Below are 14,703 nucleotides of genomic sequence, written 5' to 3'. Positions count from 1 at the left end.
AAATAAAAGCAAGCCCAACGCTACTTCCACAACCTCTGTGGTTTGTAAATCTCCCCTAACTTTTTGTTAGTTTTTGTCCTTCCTTTTAAAGGCATTAGGTAAAGAAAATTAGAACAGCACAAAAGGTATTGCTCAGATACACATGCAAATTGTAGATAAACAATCCCATGAACCATGTCTTCCACAATGTAACGCAAAGTCCAGAACCAGTAGAAAACACTGGACTCAAAACTACAGCTGGCTTGTCATGAATAAGATGCACATTAAATCGAAAAATCTTTAATAGCAGATGCACTATAAACTTTGAGATTGAGCTCCTCTGCTTGGCAGAGGGAGCTTCTGCACAGCAAAGCTGCTTTTGTTTTTCTAGGGTTCTGAACAAAATGTTCTATAGCTAGAGTTTCCACCAAAGTGATACAATCTTTTTAATAACAAAAATACACCTTTGTGTGTGCATTTTTTGTATTTACAGCATTTTGCCTTGGCTCTACAGAATTTCTTTTAAAAAAACTCAAATGACATTGCTACCAATACAGCATCACACTTAGAGACACTTGAGATCATTTTCTCCACAATCTGAATAAATTTAGGGTGCAAGAATAACTAAACATAGTCCAATTACATTCATAAATACAAAAACTAAATAAACAGGGAATTTTACCCTCCTGAAATTGATGCATTCTACGTTAATCCAGGCTTAGCATCTAAATCACTAGTCAGGCCTTCAAAAGAACTATGAAACAATTAGCACAAAATAAAATTTTCGGTTGCCTTCCCAGGGCAAGTACTTCACATTGTTTTATTACTTGTCAGGGAAAAAACTAGATACTGAGTTAGATCATTCCTTAATATAGCCCAGGATAAGTCAAACTTCTTTCATATCCAGTTAACATGCAAACCATTTGACCTTTCCAACAGGACTACTAGAGACCTGGCAAGATCTACTTTTTAGCCTATGGGACTTCACACAAGGCATTACATTTTACTTTAGGGCTTTGCTACAGGCACAGCTGACAGCAGTTGCAAGAGTTCATTCGTTCAAATACTTGCAACTATCTCTTACATCTACTAAGCTTAACTGTTTAAGCTGAAGTTTCAAATGAAAAAGTAACTCAAAATGAGAAAAAAACTGCAATACTAATCCATAGTGGTAAAATATTATGGACTATTCCACTTGAAATTTTCTGCTCTGCAAGTTTCTGTGCTCTGTGGCTACTTATTCAGTAGTTTTGGTGTAAAGTACAGTTTTTGGTGCACAGCTTATTAATCTGCTTTAAGGGTGTGTATCACGATAAGATCATCAGCTTACTGCATGTCATTTTTCCCCATACTACCTCTCTATTTATTTGGGATAGCATACCCAAGCAGCTACACAAAACTGCACTGGTGTCTTGAAGTGACAAAAGATGAAAAGCCACTGCATGCGGGACATCACCCGAGTAACTGGCAGTGTTGAAAGGTGAGCAATGAAAGACGCAAATAAATGGAAAGAGGGAGGCAACCCTTATCTGCTCTTCTAAGAAAAGATAGAACCTCCCTCTGCAAATTCAGCTTGAGGACCTCACATAGCAAGGGAACCTGAAGAGGTACTTCTGTCATATTTTCACTGCTGTCACTGCCCTGAAGACTTGAGTCATTCAAACTCATGGAACATTGGCCTTAGCAGTGGCCTCCATCCCTCCTGTCTCTACTCTTGTAATAGCCACATGTAGAAGCAAACTAACTCAACAGAACAATGGGCTGAGGTGTGAATGAGGTTCAACAAGGAGAAGTTCCTGTGCTTGGGTCACAACAACCCCATGAAGTGTGACAGACTTGGGGCAGAGTGGCTGGAAAATAGCCTGGTGGAAAAGCACCTGGAGGTGCTGGGTGACAGCAGCTGAACAAGAGCCAATGTGTGCCAAGAAGGCCAATGGCATCCTGGCTCGTGTCAAAAACAGCGTGGCCAGCAGGACCAAGGAAGAGATTGTACCCCTGTACTCATGACTGGTGGGGCCACACCTTGAATCCTGTGTCCAGTTTTGGGCCCCTCATTACAAGAAAGACACTGAGGTGCCGAAGGGTGTCCGGAAAAGGGCAAGGGAGCTCATGAAGGGTCTGGAGCACAAGTCTCATGGGGAGCAGTGGGGGAAGCCAGGAGTCTTTAACCTGGAGGAAAGGAAGCTCAGGGGGACCTTATTGCTCTCTACAGCTACCTGAAAGGAGGCTGTAGTAAGGTGAGAGTCAGCTTCTCCCAACAAACAAGAAGGACAAGAGGAAACAGCCTCAAGTTGTCGCAAGGGAGGTTTACATAGGATATATAAAAAATTCTTCACCAAAGGGATTATTAAGCATTGGAGCAGGCTGCCCAAGAAAGTGGTTGAGTCACCATCCCTGGAGATATTTAAAAGATGTGTAGATGTGGCACTTCAGGACATGGTTTAGTGGTGGACTTGGCACTGCTGAGTTAGTGGTTGGACTCGACGATCTTATAGGACTTTTCCAACCTAAATGATTCAATGATTCTATTCCTCATATTTGTTCAAACTAACCTCAGCCTCAATGTTCATTTTTTATGACCACTGGCAGGAAGAATATCACCTTTCCCATATTTCCACTGCCTTAGGCATATGAGAAACAGTTTTCTCTCACACTTTCCCTTATATTAGTAACATATGAAATCTTTTCTTAAAAAGTCAAAACAAATAATAATTAAAAAGAAAAAAAGCCAACAATGTTATCTCCTGGCTCCATACCAAAGCCAAACAAACAAACCCTTCAACACCATGTCTTTTCTCACAATGCCTTTTGATAGCCATCGGCCAATGAATAATGAGAAAAACAGTTACACTAAAAATAGCATCTCCAAATGGTGGGGAAGTCAACAGAAGCTGTCAGGCCTCCAGGGCGAGAAACTTGCAAAGAAAACATGCCTAATATTTTGCAGTTACTATTCAATAAATGCTCCTGTCTTTTGGCCTCTGGAAGGACTGCCAATTTTGCATCTGCTCTGAACATCTAATCAGAGTTTATTTTTTCACTACATCTGTCTTTGAGAAGTAGATATTGCAAAAAATACTTTAGTTTTTCCATCATGAAATATTTAGTTTGTATTCCTCATACTGTAACTAAACCATCACTTATAAGGGAAAAAAGAAGAACCAGCATTTTTTAATGTAAAAAGAATGTGCTCACACATAACATCAGACATCCCTCAGCTACAAACTCTTTAGTTCCTTTTTCTCCCAGTACAGCCAGCTTCACCTTTGGTGGAATGACATCAGCAGAGGAACTGGTTTTTTTTTTAAATTTTCTTCCTACTCAGTCTGAAGAGGCTGTCTAACCAATAAGGTCACGAACAGAACAAGATGCAGACACTTTTCTTACGCCTCTTCTCCCCCATGCCCTCCCTTCTTCCCAAGCCCACACACCAGTGCTGGTCTGTCATTCTTTAAACCACACAACAGAATAGACAAGGGAAGGAAAACAAATTGTCAGAGGAAACAGCCCTTTTGCCAATTTTCAGCACAAAGATGTTAAACCACAGTGAGACAAGAGGCAGTCAGGAAATTACATCCATACCAATGGATCCTTCTTTCCATCTTTAGGTTAAACTGAGGAGCTCTCTAAAGACAGTTGCTTGCAACTACACTAAGTCTGAAGCACTAGCCGACACTCTTAGGACTTTCTCAACACTTGCTCATATTAAACCACTTGTGCAGCTGGGAACTTTGTAATTATCCAAAGGAAAGCCTCTGCTCCTTCAGGACTTGGTGCACAGAGGATGTAGACTTTGGCACTGGTAGCTCATTTGTCACTGTCAGTATATTTTTCAGTAAACCACATCTTGTAAACAACATTAAACTGAACAGAATAACACTTCTTGCTTGGTATCTTGGCAAATCCCATTCATTTCATAGTAAGTACTGATAGCTCCTGTAAAATACAGCATTTGCTGTCCCAGGAGCAGCATCAGCAGCTACAGGCTGTGATGTCTGACAGCATCTCTGACCTGTGCCAGGAAGTTACAGAATTATAGAAAGGTTGGGATTAGAAGGGATGTCTGAAGAGCATCTGGTTCAACCCTGCTGCTAAAGCAGGCTAACTTGTGACAGCTAGCACAGGATTCTGTCCAGGTGGGTATTGAGTATTTCCAGAGAAGGAGACTCCACAGCCTGTCTCATCAGCCTGTTCCAGTGCTCTGCTACACTTGAAATAAAAAAGTTTTTCCTCATATTGAGATGGAGCTTCCTGTGCTTCAGTTTGTCTGTTGTCCCTTGTCCTGGGCACAGGCTACGTCTTCTCCAGGTTCAACTCTCTTGAACTTCCCTCAAAAAGTGATGCTCCAGTCCCCTACTCATCTTCACAGCCCTTGGTTGGACCCCCCCAACATTCACTTGTCTTTCTTGTACTGAGGAGCCCAGAACTGGGCACAGCACTCCAGATGCAGCCTCACCCAGGTATCAGTACAGGAGCACAATCACATTGCTTTTCCTAACACACTCCAGGATACTGCTGGTCTTCCTGGCCACCAAGACACACTGCTGGCTCATGGAGTTTGCTGTCCTCCAGGTCCTTCTTGGCAGAGCTGCTCTCCAGCAGATCAGCCCCCAGCCTGTGCTGGTGCACAGGGTTGTTCTTCCCCAGGTGCAGGACCCTGTATTAGTGCTCTGTTGAACTTCATTATGTTCCTCTCTGCCCAACACTCCAGCCTGACCAGATCTCTCTGAATGGCAGCACAGCCTACTGCTGTGTCAGCCACTCTTCCCAGTTTTCTACCATCAGCAAGCTTGCTGAGGGGACACTCCATCCCTTCATCCAGGTCACTGATGAATAAGTCGAACAGGACTGGACCCAGGATTGATGCTTGGGGAACACCACTGGCTGCAGGCCTCTAATTAGACTCTGTGCCATTGATCACAGCCCGAGCTCTGCCATTCGGCCAGCTCCCAATCCACCTCAGCTGCAGCAGTGGAATGCATCTTCAGCTGCATTTTGTGCAAACCATCACAACTCAGTAACAAATCAACCCAGCATACCAATGCCAGCAGCTGCCAGCTAGGGTTTAGTTAGGAGCTCTCAGCAGCTTTCAGGATGAAGCGTAAAGTTACTGACACAATTATCACTGGCCAGGCCAGCAGTTCTAATGTTTCTCTCCTATTCACATACCTGCTTGAAAGACTATTTCCCCAGCCCTCCATTAAAATAACTTATTTCATACTTATACTAAACTTGATTTTACTGGAAATGACACACACAGCTTGATAAAATAATTCACACAAACACAAGGGCAAGAGGCTCAGCCAGACTCTAGTCAGCCAAAGTTAACATGCTCCAGGTCTACTCAAAACATCATTTTCCTTTTATTGTCTTCTCACTATTTTCATACATATTAATGACCTCCCAATATCAGCATAAAGAACGTCAGGATGCTCATGTGGGATGAATAGTGAGCAGCTGACGTGCTGTACTTGCACATTCCCTACTTCATCCCAAGGTGAACTGCTCTCCCACCTACTCCTTGAGTGTATTTTTTGCCAACAGACTTATTGTCATGAGTATTTTGTCAACTATAAGCTTGCAACTTCAACACAAAAACATCCTTGAAATAGCTGAAATAATGAAAACTGAGAAAACTGCAAACCCAAGTGGTTATTTTTGAGGTAGGAGTGGTGTTTGTTTGTTTTGGGTATTTTGAAGAAGAAAAGTGATCAGTGAAGCAGAAAGAAGCTGTGGGAAAACACACTGAAAGAAGCTGCAGTAGAAAAACAGAGCTATCAGTCAGGTCAAGCATTTCAACACAACTGTATTCCATTTAATTCCTACAGCAAGAGAAAAACAAACAGCAAAACATCTTCTGAAAGACAATAGCTCAACTTGTCACCAGGATTCAACAAGAAAGTAACTTAAATATAGGAAAACATCTGTTGTATTTGCATTAGGTGGGAGGGTATATTTTGCCTATAGACTATCTAATCTTCCAACTATAGCTTTGCTTGAGTATTTCCTTGTTTCTAATCATGAATATTGCCATAAAACAGAGAGAAGTACCTTTTAGAGACTACATCACAAAAATTTTGATAAGCTACTAACATGTCAAGCAGACATTTGGAACAAGTATCCAAATCTCTCACAGGTCATCCCAAAATAATGAATACATCACCAATACCAAACGACATTTATTTCAACCTGCAGAGGACAGCCGTTTTGACTGTTAGTCATGCTTACTGAGATTATTCTGGCTTTGTTAAAGAAGCATGGGGAACTAATCAACTCGCCAAAAAGTAAAGCAAATATAATATTACTTCAAAATTGAAAGAAGCATAGATAGTTTTAAAAGCTACTGTGTTGCACTTCAAAAAAATAAATGTTGTAGATATGATTAACCCCAAATTCTGTTAATATAGAATTTAGCATGCCTGAGAGCCAATTCATGAATCCTACCTAGTAATATATTGGAGTACTTTATTTCCAAAACTACATTTGTTCCTTGTATCGAATGAGAATAAACTGCTGCGCAAACAAATCTTCTTCTCATCTCCTCTAGCTTTCCCTTCTTTTTTTTGTTTTTACATCATAGTATACGTCTTGAAGGAATAAGGACATCAGTTGCTTCTTTAATTAACATAAACCACCATGAGGAAACAGTAAGAACAGCAACTCAGAATAATCTAAGTTTGCACACCTGGGCTCTAGTAATTTCTGCATTCATCACTGCAGGCCAGCTACTCACAGTTTGCAATCTCTCATTATGCAAATGCCACCTCAGAATTCACTACCTGCAAGTCCCACAGTACACTGACATGTGGCAGCCTGAGCCACTTTAACACTTGGCTGTTAATAAACCTCAACCCTCCCTTTATCCCTTTTTATTTTCAGAGCAAGTTCCTTCCCAGGGGCCCTTGCTTCATGGGAACCACACTGCCCATCACACTCCCACCACCCTGCAGCAGCTTCCCGGTGTTAAATTCCTGACCTGTGCAGTGGCACTCTGCAGGGCTCAGACAAGTGCCTTCCCCAGGCAGGGAGGAGGACTGGGAAAAGCCACCCTGGTGAAGTCCAGCCAGATACAAGTTGATGAAACAAAGGGGCACGTGCATTTGCGTTATATGGCCATGTATACATGTAATGTATGCACACATAACTGTGTGCATATACAGTGTATACTTATTACATACTGCTACATGTAATAACCATCACATCACAGCAACCCCTGCGTCATGTTTATTGCTTCCCATGAAATGTGTACAGCTGTATAATTAAACATAGCAACTTTACAGCACTCAGCTATATAAAGTGACTGACATTACCCCGCAATAACTGTTGCTATTGGTTAAGAAGTTCTGACTAGTCTGCAATATACTAATTTATGGAAAGTCAAACATTACCCCTGAACTAATGTTAATCTTAGCTGACCATAAGAATTTCAACTGAAGGACACAAAACAGGCTCATTTTACCCTTCAGAGGCAACAAGGAATACGCCCATTTAAACTGTATCCTGTTCAAACTCAACTGACTTACTAAAAACTTTCTTTGAGGAACTGTGAGATCTTAATTTGTTCAAATCATTAGTGAAGAGATTAACTTTTCAGATAAACATCTTTAGAAACCAGTGTATCCTCTGTGTTTCATATACTACACTTTATTTAAACCTAATTTCAAGGAGTTTAAACTAAAGCAGGAAATTAGCCCTCTGCAGCCCAGCATTCAGCTTCAGCATCTAGAGGACAAATTAAAAACAAAACCAAACCAAAGAGTCCTCCTTGCCAAGGAACATAATTATGCTGTCTCATTACTGTTTTGCTGAAATAATTTAATTAGCAGCCTTCAGATACAGGAAGGAATTTATGCTGCATCAGAAAAAGAACGGCTTGGGGGGGTGAATTGAACACAGTGTTCTAGCATACCAGGAACATGGGTGTTGAATTCTTCCAGTAAAAACCATTGGGCCAAAGCTGGATTGGCATACCAGAACTAAGCCTTTTTTTTGATCCAAAGGAGGAGGGGGGGGGGGGGGATAAAAAAACGCACCAGGCAGTCTAATACTTACATACTTTTAACTGCAAGTAGGAAGACACAGTGCAGGAGCGGTGCTCAGGTGAAGTGGAGATTGTGCTTCCCCGCCCATGAACAAATTAAAGCTCCAAAAGCACACCAGACCCTGTCTTTCATTATGTTCTGCTCTTGTGGGCACTGACATTTGTCATTAGGGAATCCCATAACTGAGGCTTTTATAGGTAGCTCTTGAGGCCAATTCCTCCAGGCTACTCCGTGCGACAGCGAATTTGATTCCTGCAATAAAGTTGTAGTCTAGGCTAATTCCAACATATGTTTCCTCTTTTAGATGGGAAGCCTGCTTGCAGGCAGGACTGCACTCTAGATCTCCAGGATAACAAAGGCCTGTACAAAAAAAGTATTACCCTTTCCCAAAGCTGGTAGTTTCACATGGCTGACTGCCTATAGTGCTTAAGTGCTAGTCAGTATCACACACTGGACCCTGCGCAGGCAAGCTCCTGTGCCTTTGTAAACCCTTGTCATGAAAGCCCTTGTACCACCAAATCAGTGGAGTTCCATCCACATCTCCACTTCAAATTTCTCATTAGTGTACAAGTAACCAGCTACTGAACAAGAAACTGAATTACAGTTCAGTTTTAAAGTCCCTGCAATCCAAGAATAAACTGCCTTTCAACCCCTTATTGTCTCAGATATTAACTGTACTAATCAGTACCCAGGCATTTCTACAGCTCTGCAGTCTATTTAAGCCATATAAAAAGAATTTTTCAGAGCCAAACTGTACTTTAATTTCACCAGCATAATCCACCAGTGGATAAGATAAGCCAAGACTAAACGAACTGGAAGGGTTTGAAACACTAGTTAAGATTAGCTAAAAATATCACCATGATGCATAAACCCAAATAGAAACCCGCTCCATCTCCCAGGGCAGTATCAATTCTGCCATCCCAACAGGTGTAAAAAATAATTCATCTTTGTCACTAAACTCCATGAAAATGCAGAAGGGAGAGGAGACTTGATGACAGAGGAGGGGCCATTTGTATATAAATGATTCCACCTGGCTAATCAGATTTAAAGGTGTCAGGGTACAGAGCCATCAAAAGCCCATCCCTTCACCCAGGGATTTCCAGTGATCCTAGAAATTGAATACTGCAAACTTTGTCCCTATATTTTATGTGCAAAGTGCTTCAGCCATCTGCAAAAGGCTTTGAAACTTAGCCCACAATGAAAGACAAGCCTTGCTGAAAACACAGTTTTAAAGTAGGAAACTAGTTAGACAGTGCTGGGTACAAAGATCATATTTGTTTTGACTTAGTTCCTCAAATCCTTTGAATACCAGTTCAGAGCACATACTCTATAAAACACTCATGAGAAACTGGCACGTTCACTCAGGCACATATTGATGAACTGCTATTTACAACTACTGTCATTTAAGTAATTTTTTATTACAAATGGTAGTATTTGCAATAACAGGCACCACAAGATCCTCAAGCAGCTAAGAGCTGCTGAATAAACAAGTGTAACACGAGTGATTTTCCCCCCACTGCTTCCCATTTGAAATGCACAGGCTCAGCCCAGCAAAGTAAATTGCTTGTTTCCTGTCAGCCTTCAACCCCTGCATCCCTATTTTCTGGATGGGAACAACGAAGGGAATTCGAGGGTAATTTCTTTTGTTATTTGAATAAACAAATGCAGATAAAACAACCATTTCAAATGAACAAGTCCTTCCTAAGCTAATTTTCTTGGAGCCTTTAAACAATAAAGATTTATTTTCCCCTTTCTATCCCTCACTCCCCGACCCCCAACAGCCCTCCATGCCACAGGGCAAGTTGAGCCCCAGTGTCTATAATTAATGGCTTTGTCTGAAGGTTGTGGGTTGGCCACAGCATAACAGATACCCACATGCAGGAAAAGAAGCAAATGCACTTACTCGAGAGATAGACAGAGGCACATTGAAATCCTTGCCCCCTTGAAGCCTGAAACCCCAGGGAGCTGGCCCGACCAAAGACACGCTGTAGTTGCTCATGATGTTTGGTATTCACCGACCAAATCCAAAGAACTGATGCCTGCAGAAGAGGATTAGAGATTTAATTTAAAGATGATAAAAACAAAAGGGACTGTCTGCGATTTTGAAAAACTTCTTTCTTTGGCTGTATTCCCCTTCCCGCAAAACAGCCAAAAACCCCACACCAGGTCTGTCATGACCTGTGCTTTTATTCCCCATATGTTGTTTTCCTCCATAGCTTAGGAAGAAACAAAACTTTGAGAACTGCCGCTGCCAAAATGTTTGACAACTACTTTTCACTAACAAAACACTGTGTGGGGCAGGGCTGGTAAAACCATCCAGCATTAAAACTCAGCTTAAAAAAAAGTCAATATTGAGACAAGCATGAATTGACAGCATCCCTTAAATCGAAGTATGGAAGACATTAGCACTACTAGCACATTCATTTCTAACAAAATTAGTATCATATGCTGCCCTGTCATCAGCTCAAAGCTTATTTCTAAACACAACAATGCCAAAAGCATCACAACTTTGCAGTTCGTCAGAGGAAAAAAGTCCCTGCAACTTTTTTATTTTTATAGCATAGCTTCACAGTGGCAAAACAATATCACAGACAAGACAGGTATTAAAACCAACCCACAAATGAAAGCCGTGAACTAAAGCAAAATATCCACAGTCACGATTTAATGCTGAGGAAGCAAAATCCAAGCATCTCCCTCTCCACAAGTGTGACTAACAAATTACCTTTAAAAGGCAACTGAGATATTTAAGCGCTGTTCAGCGTCAAAGATAAGGGCTTCAGCTCCACCTCAGATAAGTAATGTTACAATGACATCTTAGGTAGTGGATGCCGTCTATTTTTGTATAGTTGAAGCCCGGCAGGAGCACACCAGGGCAGGCTGGTGTAAGACTACACCGGGGCACAGCCAGATTCCATACTCATATAGGGACATTTAAGGTGGACCTTCAGCCAAGCAGCAGCAGGCGGCTGCAAACCCCACCAAACTCTGAAAAGCCCGGGTTTAGCTGTTCGTACACTGCCGGGGGCCACGTTAGTTTCTCAGAGGCGGTGGATTTTTCCAAATGCAGCCCACCCACAAGGAGCATGAGAGCAGGGCTCTCGCACAGCCCCCATCGGTGCAAGGATGTCACTCCCCAAGAGAGTCATCCACAACGCACGTTTTTGGGTTCACCTCTCAAAGCAGCAGAGATCCACCCAGACTTTTTTTTATTCACACCGACAAAAGTTACTCTGCTTACTCAGGTAACCAGAGCAGGGCTATTGGCAATAGGCAGCACAAGATACATATATATCTATATACAGAGATTATATATAGAGATATATTTATACATATATATTATATGGATATATAGAGAGATCTATAGACATATATTAGGAAGCAGAATTTGGAGCTTGTACCAGAGGTGCCGGGGTAACCGGGCCATTCCCAATCCACCACTGCCTGCTGGCATCCAGCAAAGGGGCAGCTCTGACCCCAGGCGCTGACTCAACCCACCCTTAAAAGCCTCGACAAGCACCAGTGAACAGAAGGGGAAGCACACAAGATTGAGCTCTCCTGAGGCTAAAGAGGAAGAAAAGTACCCGCCAAGTTCGAGCTAGGACTCTAGGAGGCTTGATCACCACTAAAGCGAGAACTAAGTTGTTTAATTGCCCTGCGCACAGAATTCCTTTAAAAAGAGGATCTGAATTAGTCACAGATTTCTTTCAGCATAAAAATACACATTCTGTTCACTCCCGCTAAATGAAAACCGCTGCAGTGACAGGTCCCTCTAAATTATGAGGCTGCAGAAAACCAAGACACATCGACTGACCAGCATATAGTGCAGTTGTTTCACAGGTGAGCAGGCTTTACCTGGCAATTGAAATTACAGCACCTGTGTAGCTTTTTTTTTTTAACTGAGCATCAACTCGTTACAGCTACAGACCCAGAAAAAAAAAATAATTCTGTTAGGAATTGATACCGTCCTTTTTCATTTGTAGCAACTGGAAATAGGAGGGAAGAAACTGCGCTCTGAAATACCACGCATCACACTCAGCATCACTCATCTTTCCTTCCTAACCCCCTTAATTCTGGTATATCTGCATCTCTAGCCCGACAGATACACCAGGAAGGAACGGCAAACAAAGAAGACCCGCTCCAAGCTTTATTTAACAAATTACTTAAAATGTCCTAGGGCAACAGCCAGAGGGAAACACCGCGAACCATCAACTTCGCTTTACGTGCGGAGCACTGCGCAAACAAACCAGCTAAGGGTGAAACTGTGCAACTTTCCTTTGGACGATCAGACGCTCGGTGCGTCTGGAAGGGGGAATTTCAAATCCCCGGCCGAACGCCGGCCCGGGCTCGGAGCCGCCGGTCCCGCAGCACCAGCGGGGCCCTCCTGCCCCGGGGCGGCCGTGCCGGAGGGACGGCACAAGCTCCCGAACACCTCAACACACCCCTCTGCCCACCTCCCCGGGACGAGGAGCCCCACAGGCAGCGCAGGCTGGGACCAGAATTCCCCCCAGGAGCGCTCGGTCTCGGCTCCAGGCGCTCGCACAGCGCCAGCCGCTCCAGGGGCAGCCGGCGTGCAGCCCCGCCGGTGCCCCAAAGCACGGGGCACACCGGGGAGCGGGGCACACCGGAGCCCTGTGCCCGAGCAGCCCTTCGGGCACGGCAGCGCTCGGCTGAGGACGAGGAGCCCCGCAGGTGTCCCTCAGCCCGGGCTGCCCGAGGCGCTGCCCCGGGGCCGGGCCGCGCCCCCGCCGCACCCCGGCACCCCGCCACCACGGCAAGCTGCGCGCCTTGCTTACAGAAGTTAAATGAAACGAAAATAAGCACAGAGGAGCTTTACAAACCCGCCCAGCCGGCTGACTTTTTGCCTGATTTTCCCCCCTGGTTATTTTCCATTCGCTTTCTGCCGCCCCGGCACTCACCCGGCGGTGCGGCACAGCGCGGAGAGACGAGGACACCGCAGCGCGTCTGCGAGGCGGCAGCTCCGTCCCCCCGCTCTTGTTTTCACTTCCGTCTGCCGCCGCTCCTCCCCTGGCCCGGCCCGGCCCAGCCCTGCCTGCCCGCCGCGGGACGAGGCTGCGGAGCGGGGCAGGGGCCGAAAAGCCCGCGTGGTGCCCAGGTTAGCCGCGTTGTTTGGATTGTTTTGGTTGGTTTTTAACAGGGGAGTGCTCCTTTTCGCCCCGCTGTGATTTACGCACACGCAGCTGCGGACGCACCTGCGAGGCGCAAGGGGCCGCGCCCCGTGTGCCCCTCCTGAGGGAAGGGGTGCGGAGCCGGGCAGGGCTGGGGGGAAGCCGCTCAGCCTGAAGCGGAGCAGGAGAGCCTTCGGAAAGAGGGAGTTTGGCTGATTTAATGTGAGGAATGACAGGGATGTACTCGCCCCCTGAGGACATCAAAGTGGGGGAACGGCGGCGAGGCAGACGAGCTGTTGCAGCTGACAGAAGGCTGGCACAAGAACAAACAGGTATAGAGTAGCCATGCCTAAGATCAGCTCCGAAATTGGACGGGATCCGCCAGAAATTAAGGTCTCTGGCACAGCCTCGCTGTAGGAGTGGGTCCATTAAATGAGCCAGGTTCTAAGGTGATGCTTGATCGGATTGTTACAGGACTAATTCTTTAACACGAGGACTGTCCAGCTGGGAATGCAGCTGGGAATCTGTGGAGCGGGGCAGGCAGGCTGGGACAGCAGTGCTGGGCCTGCCAGCGCCAGCCACGGCCGCTGCCTTGGGAGAGGCAGGAATGGGGCGAAGATGAAACAGCAGTGGCGCTTCAGAGTCACGTTCAGCTACACACCTCACCTTGGTGAGCCTTGAGGTTCCTGCCAAACTTCACACGACAAGAAGTCATTACCAGTAAAAATGGCTGTGAAAGAATTGTGCATCTAGTTGACAGTACCATTATCAGCTCGATTCAAAGGATTTCAGTACCCTCCTCAAACATGCATTTACTGTGGAGAAGGAGTGCAGAAGAAAGCTTTAAATTCTTATTTATCACAGTCCAACACAACACTCAGTCCTCATAATGGACAGCCCTGCCTCACCCCTCTGGCCCCAGAGGACTGTCCCTTGCTTTTACTGTCACTTGCACAGCCCTGAGCCTGATTTTGGTCATGCTGTGCTCATTGCCCTCACAGGCTACCCCAAGCAGGAGCCCTCAGGCTGGAGCTGATGCTGGGTTAGAAGACCTGTGCCCTAAGTGCCTGGATGTGTGTGAACCCAGGGCCTGTCTCATCCTCTGAGCCCTGGCTCAGTGAACCTTAACAAGGGGATTTTAACAGTGTTTTAACACTGATCTGTGTGTCTTTAATTAGGACAAATGCTACTCAAACAGCATCTCAAAAGGAAAGCATCTAAATCTCCCACTACTGTAGCCAAACCACTGTTTCAGAAATCTTCCTTCCTTAGTCTGCTCTTTTCCTATTAAGTCTCTCCAATCGGGCAAAACTAAAAATCTCTGTTACGCAAACAAACTCTCACATGATTTTAATTCATGGAGGTAAAAGTTACCCAACAGAGGGATTTTTCATTGTGTCACAAGGGCTCTAGGTCACTCTCAAGCTGTTTTATTTATTAGAGTAGAAAAAGCTCCAGGATCCCATGCCCCAGTGTAACTCACATTGTATCTCCAGTGTCAGCATATGCCTGTGCTGCCTACTTGGGTAGCAATCTGCTCTCAGCTCACCATGGCA

At 44.7% G+C, this 14,703-nt stretch overlaps 1 protein-coding gene across 8 annotated transcripts in view; it reads right to left on the bottom strand.

The window, feature by feature from the left end:
- Positions 1-13,286, bottom strand: part of PDLIM5 (PDZ and LIM domain 5) — a 126,839-nt gene extending 113,553 nt beyond the window's left edge. For 2 of the 8 annotated variants that reach the window (XM_071431650.1, XM_071431651.1), the window contains exons 1-2: positions 12,938-13,285; positions 9,925-10,060 (exon numbers count right to left, since the gene is read on the bottom strand). In XM_071431650.1, the coding sequence (XP_071287751.1) occupies positions 9,925-10,020 (96 nt within the window). In that variant the 5' untranslated portion in view covers positions 10,021-10,060; positions 12,938-13,285. Of the gene's footprint in view, positions 1-9,924; positions 10,061-12,937 lie in introns of all 8 variants that reach the window. The other 6 variants (XM_071431656.1, XM_071431657.1, XM_071431655.1 and 3 more) reach the window with 5 other exon arrangements.
- Between the last annotated feature and the right edge of the window lie 1,417 nt (positions 13,287-14,703).

Source organism: Agelaius tricolor, unplaced genomic scaffold (assembly GCF_023055355.1).
Source record: "Agelaius tricolor isolate 1412-34295 unplaced genomic scaffold, bAgeTri1.0.p SCAF_8, whole genome shotgun sequence".
In the NCBI taxonomy this organism is placed as follows: Eukaryota; Metazoa; Chordata; class Aves; order Passeriformes; family Icteridae; genus Agelaius; species Agelaius tricolor.
This window is presented reverse-complemented; position numbering and strand designations above follow the sequence as displayed.